Source organism: Macaca fascicularis, chromosome 9 (genome assembly GCF_037993035.2).
Source record: "Macaca fascicularis isolate 582-1 chromosome 9, T2T-MFA8v1.1".
In the NCBI taxonomy this organism is placed as follows: domain Eukaryota; kingdom Metazoa; phylum Chordata; class Mammalia; order Primates; family Cercopithecidae; genus Macaca; species Macaca fascicularis.
In genome coordinates this window covers 104,573,136-104,582,938 of record NC_088383.1, presented here as the reverse complement: position 1 = coordinate 104,582,938, position 9,803 = coordinate 104,573,136, and the positions used below count along the sequence as shown (strand labels likewise).

Below are 9,803 nucleotides of genomic sequence, written 5' to 3'. Positions count from 1 at the left end.
AAAGGATGAGTGGTGTGCAGGGAGGGAGAAAACTTTCATAAATACACAATAGCATTTAAATCAGGGGACTTAGGTTCTTTTCCTTGGAGATATACTCTGAAGACCCCAGTTTTGTGACACTGACTTTAGTGAGTCCAGCAAAAAATATTTTTTGTTTTAGCACAAGGCAGTGGCAGCTTACAAAGGGCCTTGCCTGCCCTGCCAATTCAGAGATTCTGGCTTGCAGAGAAAACAAGGTAATTTCCTATTATCACTCTTGAACAGGTAGGAATTGGTTGGGAACTATGATAGAAAACATTAAAAGGTTTAGGCCTGGAGCAGAATTATCCTAGCCTTGTAATTAAGGCAAATTTTTGGTGTAAGATACCAAATCTACTTGTTTGAAACTTTAAATCCATTTTACAAAGAATTGAATGTAAAGAATAGAATGTACTAGAACAACTTCAGTGAAACTCTGGAATGTGGAATTGTAAGGTGCAGCTCCTCAGTGACCTAACAATTTAGTGGGGGGAGATTGACATGTAACACAGGAGACTACATTTGTTCAGAAAAGCAATCAGTGTGGCCTAGACTAGTGAGGGGCAAGTTTGGAACTAACGTGGCAGGATGTAGGGGACTGGGAGAGTGAGTGGGAGGGAGGTGATCCCAGGAGCCTAGAGCAACCCTCATGATGACCCAGGGTTTTTCATGGGCAGGAGGGTTCGGGGCCTGAAGTGACTAGTAGAAACACTGAATGGGCCAAACAGCCAAGATAAGCAGGATGGCAGCTCCTTTTGTGGGGACTTGAAAGCCAGACAGACAGAACTGGGAGATAGTTTGGTTTTCTTCACAGCATATTAATGCTCTGAAATTAAAACTGCCTTTTAATAAAGCATATGCTTAGTTATAATCCTGCTTCATGAGAAGAAAACGCACATTTGTAAACATCATCTCTATCATTTTGCCCTTTTCCAAAGCACTTGGAAAGTAACCAGTTTCCCTGAAAGAAAAAGCAAAGTTTTGAGCAGTTGTTATTAAATTAGAGGAAGTGCTTCTGTACAAGGGGAAGTCGGCAGCTGGGAAGCTGATAGCACAGATCCCACTATAGTCCATTTCATAGACATTTCATTCAGTAACCCTGCCTCCGAGGAGACCTGTAGTAAAACTGACCACAAAGCTAATAGAGTATTTAAGTTTTCCAGGTTTGGGCTTCTTAAAGGAAAATAATACGTGACAACTCATCCTCATCTATGGGGTAGCAGACATCCAGTCCACTGCTGACAGACTACCTGCCCCTTTCAGAATCTGGTCCCTCTTGGTCCGTGATTCAGATCCTTAGCCTCATGCTGAAGTGCTATGAGACCATTCTGTGCCTTTAAACAAAGTATATGTCAAATATAATTCACATACCATAAAATTCATCCTCTTAACGTGTACAATTCACTGGTTTTAAATGTATTCACAGAGTTACACAACCATCACCAGAACATTTGTAGTCCCAGCTATTTGTGAGGTGGAAGCAGGAAGATCGCTTGAGCCCAGGAGGTTGAGGCTGCAGTGAGCCATGATCATGCCACTGCACTCCAGCCTGAGTAACAGAGTGAGACCCTGTCTCAAAGAAATAAAACAAACAAAAAACTCAACTTCTTGTGTATTGTATGTAATACTCCATATTTATGAGTAACTTCCCTTTTTTTATCATTGTATTTGTTCAGTATTCTGGGTCTTTTAAAGCAGTGGTTCCCAAAGGTTAGTCACAAAGTAATCTTCTAGGGTGCTTTATAAAAATACTGATTCCTGGGCCCTACCCCTAGAAATGCTGAATCCCTGGTGGAAGAGGCAGTTCTGGGAAGTGAGGACTCCAAGATCAGTATTTTGTCAAGTTTTTTAGGTGCTTCTCATGTGCAGCTTGGTTTGTGAAACTGTGGAATGCTGCATAGTGTGGCTCAAACTGGTTTCATTTAGGGTCCCATCATTGCCAACTCCTGAATATGGCCACCATTTCTCAGAATTCCAACTGCTCAGAGCTTTGCTTAAGGAGGGGAGGAGACAGCCTCCATCTTTCCATTACATGCATGACTGGACCAAGAATGGAGTCCTGAACCAGTCTAGGCCAGTACAATTTTCTCTCACAGGAACTTGGAATTTAGACCAAGACTTGAAATGGGTCATGAGTGGGCACTAACTGGAAAGACTTTTTAGAGCTAGGAAAGCCATTTTCCACCAAATATTCACTAATGGAGACTCTATCTTAAAGGAAAAGTGGAGAAAAGGAAACAGATGGGCAAAGAAAAGTGTTAGCAAAAGACTTAGAGATGGAGAACCATCTTGAGTTTCTTGTCCCTGCCCCTTGTGAGACCCAATTTGACTTTCTGCCTTTGGAGACTATAAGTTACTCCTTCTAGTAAATTGTCCTGTTCGAATGAGTGTCTGTTTTTATAATTAAATAACTTGAGATTAAGGTAATTTAAGCCTAAAATAATTTAGATGGCATCTAAAGAAGCACTTCTCAATCCTGCCTTCTTATAGACCAATACTAAATGTCCCACTTCCTGTGTGACTGTCTGGTCATATCCAGCCTTATTTCTAATTGCTGAGACAAAAATTAAATCTCTCCAGTCAAAAAAAGAGTCAGTCTTTTTATCATACACAGGAAAAATATCATAGCTGAATTACTTCCTTGACTTCTATGGAGGGAAAAACTAGCTCATATGTCTGAAATTTAATTTTTCCTAATCCATAGTTACATATTCCACTCCTTTCTCTTTATTGATGGAATAGAATATTAGTAGTAAAATAGTAATAAAAATAAGAGCAATAAATAAAATAGAAAATGTCTGTACAATGTTAAAGGATGTTCATTTTTTATACTCTTCACAACCCTATGGGATAGACAAGGATGGTGTCATTAGCCCTATTTCTTATTTGAGAAAACTAAACCAAAGTAGTTACTTTTATTTATTTATCAAATATCTATTGAATATTTCTTATGTTCCATGAATATACTTCCCTGTTCTCAGGAGCCTATCTTTTAGCAGGGAAGGTAGACAAGCTATTACCAAAAGGTAATCTGTGAGTTAAGAACCAGAACAGGCCTTCTAAAGTGAAGGCCCCTGTCCCTTGGCTCTAGCTATACCCATAGTCACCTAATTCATTCTAAGTACATGATGAGAATCTTAAAACAAAAGATGAGATACCAGATATAACTTATTTGAGGGAAATTTAATTTCTTTTGTTTTTTCTACCCTACTGCAAATCCAAAATGCTCCACATTTAACACATTTCGTATTCTCATTTGTCACCCAAAAGAACTGTTGTTCCCCAGTCACAGTTCCACGTGGCTGGGGAGGCCTCAGGAAACTTACAATCATGGTGGAAGGGGAAGAGGCACATCTTACATGGTGGCAGGCATGAGACAGCAAACCAGTAAAGGATGAAGAGTTCCTTATAAAACCATCAAATCTCATGAGAACTCACCTCATAGATTTCCTGATTCATGGTATTGCAGCATCATCAGATTCCCAAGCACTGCTCTTCTCTCACTCTCCCACTTTGAATAAGTACTGTCAGCTCTCCCTCCTTTTTGTCCCCCATTCCTCTGCTGAAGCGTTTTTTTTTTTTTTTTTTTGGCCACCATTTCTTACCTGTGCCTTTGCAATAGGATAATCAACATTCCAGCTCTAGGCCTCTTTACTCATTTCTGGCACAAAAATCTGGTCATACCATTCCAGCACTTACAAAGTCATGTCTCTGTTTTTGAGGATTATAAAATTCAAAATCTTTAGCATAGCACAAAAAACACTTTGTAAGGTAGGATCCCAGTCAGACCCCTCTCCTGTCATGTCCTACTGCAAGTAGCCTCTGTTCACAGGGTGTCTCACACCTCTGCATATATCATTCCCTTATTCCCTCTTCCTCATATGATACTGTACTCCTCTCCTCTTTTAGGTAAACCCCTTACTTCTAGCGCTTCAAAGCACAATTTGAATATCAACTCTTTTTAAAGCCATGTATTAGTCTGTTTTCACACTGTTATAAAGACATACCCAAGACTGAATAATTTATTAAAAAAAAAAGAGGTTTACTTGATTCACAGTTCCACATGGCTGGGGAGGTCTCAGGAAACTTACAGTCATGGTGGAAGGAGAAGAGGCACGTCTTACATGGTGGCAGGCATGAAAGAGCAAACAAGTGAATCGGGAAGAGTCCCTTATAAAACCATCAGATCTCATGAGAACTCACTATCACGAGAACAGCATGGGGGAAACAGCCCCCATGATCCAATCACCTCCCATCAGGTCCCACCATCCACAGGTGGGGATTATGGGGATTACAATTCAAGGTGAGATTTGGGTGGGGACACAAAGTCAAACCATTTCAGCCATCCCTGAATGTCTGGCCATCCCATTCTTTAGTATTTATCACATGGTATTGTAATTATTTGCTCATATATCTCTCTCTTTCATAAGGCTGTGGACTCAACTATGTCTTCTTCCACACCCAGGGAATGCTTGGTACATTAACTTGCTGTCTCAGTCCATTTTGTGCTGCTAAAATACAATAACACAGACTGGATAATTTTTAAATAATAGAAATTTATTTCTCACAGTTCTAGAGGCTAGGAAGTTCAAGATCAAGGTGCCAGCATCTGATGAGGGTTTTCTTGCTGTATCCTCACATGGTGGAAGGGCAGAAGAGCAGCAGAGGACACCCACCCCCACAAAACTTTTGATAGCAGCATTAATCTATTCATGAGGGTCACTCTCCTCATAAAGGTGAGCACTCTTGACCCAAATGCCTCCCATTAGGCCCCACCTCCCAATAGTCTTGCATGGGAATTAAGTTTCAAACATATGAATTTTGGGGGACATATTCAGACCATAGCAGTAGCCAGTGTTTAATGAACAAGAAAATGAATAAATAAACTTAGCAGTGTTATCAGGGACGACAGAAGGGCAAGATGCGTTTCTGTGCCCAACCTCCTATCAAGTGCTGCCCTCCCACCACCCAGCACTATGTGCCTATGCAGGAATGTGTCCTTTGAGCAAAACACAGCAAAGAAAGAGGGAGAAAAATCTCTGTTTTCACTTTTTTTCTTTTTCTTTTTAAGAGATGGGGTCTTGCTGTGTTGTCCAGGCTGGATTTGAACTCCTGGGCTCAGGTGGTTTTCCTGCCTCCACCTACAAGTAGCTGGGAGTACAGGCACACACCACTGTGCTGGGAGGTTTTTGTGGTCTCTCTTGGTCCCTCTTTAAAGGTGAGTCTGCATTCACCTTTGGAATAGTTCTAGTTGTCAGAGATTGAATATCCTATTTTAAAATGCAATATTCTTACAACTGCCTTTGATGAAAGAGAGTTGAGATGGGACCACTGGGGAAATCTCCAGATGACTAGGGGGCAAGCAATTTGATTGCAGTGTCAAAATGCTTCCATTTAAGGAGCCAAAGTTTGCAAATGTGTGTAAACTGATCCAATCTATTCCCAGGATGTGCCTGGAGTAACTAACGTAAGTAAGTTGATCCAACCTATTTCCGAGGTGTGCCCGGCATATATGGTTAACACTGACAAACACACCTTATGAAATCTACCAGCAGCTGAGGATGCCAGGCACCTCTTCTACCTCCCTGGAAGGCCCGCTGGGGCGGCATTTGGAAGCTGTCTTCGCCCCTGTCCTCGGCCCATGTCCCCTCCCAGGACGTGGGCGTTCCCCCTGAACTCGAGTCCCGCCTCCTCGAGCTAGCGGGGGCCTAGTGGGCGGGCCAGCCACGTGGACCGCGGGCCTAATTCTCGAAAGGGGCCTACGCCATTGCCGCGCCGCAGCTCCAGGCCAGGCCCTCGCCCGACGTCAACAGCGTAGGCCCAGCTGCCCAGGTTTACTTTTACGCCACTGACGTAACGTCATCGTGCGGGACGTGGACGGAAAAAAAAAGAGAGCGAGCGAGCGCTGGAATCAGCCCGGCGTAGAGTGCGGACCCGTGGCAGTGCCCGGCGGCTGCGGCGGTGGTGAGGCAGGTACGCAGCGAGCGGCGGGGATGGCTAGGCGCCCTAGTCTCTGCGGAAGCTGATGCGCGTCCAGGCTCTAGCGCGAGGGGCGTGAGCGCCGGGCCGTTGGTCACAGAGGAGCGGGGGCGCGGCCGGAGCAGGTGCCGGGGCCCAGGGATCTGGCCCGCGGGTAGGTGTGGGCCTTGGCCGAGGGATGGCGGCTGCACCGGGCCGCCTAGGGCGCGCTGCAAAACCCCGGCGCGCTCCCATATGCCGGTGCGCGGCGGCCCCGGGATCTACGGATGGCTCCGGGCCCCTGACCTCCCCGGCCTCCCCTGGGTACACCATGTGAGGAACTGGGCCAAGTGGAGACTTCAGGCCTCCGCGGGCCCCTTCTCGATCGGAGAGTCCGGAGCCTGCACTGGTGGTGGCGGTGGTGGCGGTGGTGGCGGCGCCGGGATGCCGCGGGTTTTAGCTGGCCACACGCCGACATCTCGGGCCTGGGTCTCTAGTTCCCCGCGGCCCTCCGGGCGTTCGTGATCCCCTCCTCAAAGCCAGACTCCCTTTCCAGTATTGCATTCTGTGTATGCTGGGGCCTTCCTGTTACAGCAGGGTGCACCCAGATACCCCACCTCATCCCTTCCCCCATCATTGTCCCCTGCCCTCTGAGGTGGTGAGGCCCATCGGATCTTTGTGTTTAAGTGGTGAGCCATATACCGAGCATGTGTTTGTGGATTAACTGTGTTGGGACTGAAGTTCACTTCTCTGTGCAAATCAGTTAGATAAGGGCTTTCTGTTTAGTCTGTGAAGAGATACTTGAGAAATGTCTTGAGTCAGAACATGAAAACTTTTTTCAACTGATGATACGGAGTCTAAACACACACAGAGAGTCTAGACGCAGTCACACGAATCTAGATATGAGTCTAGACAGACACACACACACTCTTTGCTCCTTGGGATCAACTGTGTGCTTCTCGAGGGCGTAATACACTCTGGCAAAGTGAGCTATCCATTACAGTGACAGAGTAGATGTAACCTCCGAGGTCAGTCAGAGATAGTGGTACACGGAAGAGGCCAGGAGGCTTAGTTTCTGTGTCAGTCTTCAACCTCTAATTCAGTGACCGTAAGTGTTCAGAGCTTTCAATCACTCTTGGGTAACAGAGAGGTACACAGTCAGTCAATATATGTGTGTGATTGTATCTAACAGTGAATATTCGTTGAATTCTTTGTTCCTGTGATGGGTCTTGAAGGAAATTAAGGAGAAAATTATCGTAAGGCATCATTAGTGCCTAAAAGACAAAAAGAGGAAAACTGACATTTACTGACCATCTGTTGTACCCAAGCATTTTCCACGCATTATCTCATTTAATTCTCGCTATAATTCCATGAGGTCCTTAGTGTTAGTATCCCTGATTTGTAAGTGAGGAAACAGAGGCTTAGGAAAATTAGGTAGCTCTCCACGAGACACACACACAGATAGCAAGTGCAGAGCACGAACCCAAGTCTGACCATTTTCAAAGGCCTTGTTCCTCATCGTTTTTGCCATATTGTCAATGGAAAGTTTGTAATCCAGATGGGAAAAGCAGTAGTCATGGGTTATTTAAAATCTAACCTATGGAATATATATCCAGCTGTGAAGACTAGAGTTGCTGGGGAAGGTTTCTTAGGGAGGTGGAACTGGAATTTGATTGTTCTACCCTTTGGCTCTTCTATAGTTATTTTGGAGAATTCACATGTAAATAATTGTTTAGCAGCCATTATTGAAGGAATTTATATAAGCAGCAAACATAGATCATGTGCCAAAATCATACTTCAGTGTTATGAAAAAACTGAAATAACAAAGATCAATTAATACTTTGTTGCCTACTAGATGCCATATGTTTTAGAACAGCTGTATCCTTCCATTCTCTGTCCTATTTCAGTGCCTTGTGCAGTATAAATTGTAAAGCAATAACACCATGCCTTATTCTTCTTCACTATGGGGCTAAATGCTAGTCTTCTGAGGCACATTTAAGAGGGCTGGGATATATCCACCAATCCATAGAACAAAAGTTAAAAGGAGGCCCACAAACAAAGAAACCGAAGTGTTTTTCTTGTGTAAACAGCAGTGTCTCTGTAGCATAAAAAGAGCCACAATATTGGGAGGCCGAGGCAGGTGGATCTTGAGGTCAGGATATCGAGACCATCCTGGTCAACGTGGTGAAACCCCAACTCTACTAAAATACAAAAAATTTGCCAGGTGTGGTGGCGCACCGTGCCTGCAGTCCCACCTACTTGGGAGGCTGAGGCAGGGGAATCTCTTGAACCCGGGAGGCAGACGTTGCAGTGAGCCAAGGTTGTTCCACTGCACTCCAGCCTGGCGACAGAACAAGACTCCGTCTTCAACAAACAAACAAACAAAAAAGAGCTACAATAATGAATGGCTTGTTCTCCCTGTACATATAGGAAGGAGTCCCCTACTTTTTTATGAAATAAACTATTCTTTGTCTAAAGTCTCAAATTTGACCCAGGGTGAGGAAATGCCCATAACTGCCTCATATTCTCAACCAAGATTTCTAGCCATGTTCTCATCCTCCACAGGATTTAGATGTTAGCCACTTGCAGACATTGCCACTGCCTTCCAGGGGTACAAGAGTTACTTTATAATCCTGGGGCATCAGGAAGAAAAACATGGCAGCAGCCTCTGCCCTTTCCTCTTGCTTCTCATGGCTGGCTGGCAAGGATCAAGCTGACATTTCAAATAGGTGCGTTTCCCAGTTCTGTTGGGAGGTGTCAGGAGAAAAGTGGACATGGTTGTTTTAGGATATTGGATCCGTTACAGGAATTATATGAAGATTTAGTATTAATACATAAGCATTGCACCTGAAAGATTTTTTTTTTAATTTGGAAGATACCAAAAACAGCAGATATTTTTTGTGTCACAAAATATTCCTAACCCTGCATTATTATTTGCTTACATAAAAACTAAGATGGTCCTAGGAAAGGAAGGGCTAGGGTTGAGACCTAGAAAAGAGCCACTTACTCTTTCTCTCTTTTCTGTAATATAGAGGAGGTGGGAGTTTGTCTAATACAGCAGAGTTTAGAGCAGGAGAGTCATATTTTTACTCTGAGAGTAAGGGGAAGGAGAGGGAAATGAAATGAATTCTCCAGTATTTTTCATTACTCACTTTTTAAAAAATGTATTCTGCAGATACTTTGGTCGGTGACCACATCGCAACATGTTGAGTCAAGTTTACCGCTGTGGGTTCCAGCCTTTCAACCAACATCTCCTGCCCTGGGTCCAGTGTACAACCGTCTCCAGATCTCGTATGTACCATAGATAACTTATGAGTATGTGGGAAGTTTGATAGTCAAAGTGTGTTTCAACAAGGTTTTCAAAGAGAAAAAAAAGTGTTTGTTTGTTTGTTTGGAGACAGGGTCTCATTTTGTCACCCAGGCTGGAATGCAGTGGCACAAACAGCTCAGTGGAGCCCAGACCTCTTGGACTCAAGCAATCCTTCTGCCTCAGCCCACCAAGTACTTGGGACTACAGGCACACACCACCACACTGACTCTAACTTTTTAATTTTTTGTCGAGATGGGATTTTGCCATGTTGCCCAGGCTGGTCTTGAACTCTTGAGATCAAACAATCTGCCTGCCTTGGCCTCCCAAAGTGCTGGGATTACAGGCGTGAGCCATCATGCCTAGCCAAGAAAATAGGTTTAAAAGAGGAAAAAAAAAACAAAAAGATGTAATTTGGCAGAATTGGACAAAATTCTGCCAAATAAGGAAACAAAGAGGTAGTCTCCTGGTGAAATGTTCTGAGTGTTTGGGTCAATGAAGTATTTCCTGTATTTATTGC

At 44.0% G+C, this 9,803-nt stretch overlaps 1 protein-coding gene across 4 annotated transcripts in view; it reads left to right on the top strand.

Moving 5' to 3' along the window:
* Positions 1 to 5,908: 5,908 nt before the first annotated feature.
* Positions 5,909 to 9,803, top strand: part of ALDH18A1 (aldehyde dehydrogenase 18 family member A1) — a 49,726-nt gene continuing 45,831 nt past the window's right edge. For 2 of the 4 annotated variants that reach the window (XM_005566057.5, XM_005566054.5), the window contains exons 1-2: positions 5,909 to 5,991; positions 9,152 to 9,267. In XM_005566057.5, coding sequence (XP_005566114.1) covers positions 9,180 to 9,267 — 88 coding nt within the window. In that variant the 5' untranslated portion in view covers positions 5,909 to 5,991; positions 9,152 to 9,179. Of the gene's footprint in view, positions 6,152 to 9,151; positions 9,268 to 9,803 lie in introns of all 4 variants that reach the window. The other 2 variants (XM_045361292.3, XM_005566055.5) reach the window with 1 other exon arrangement.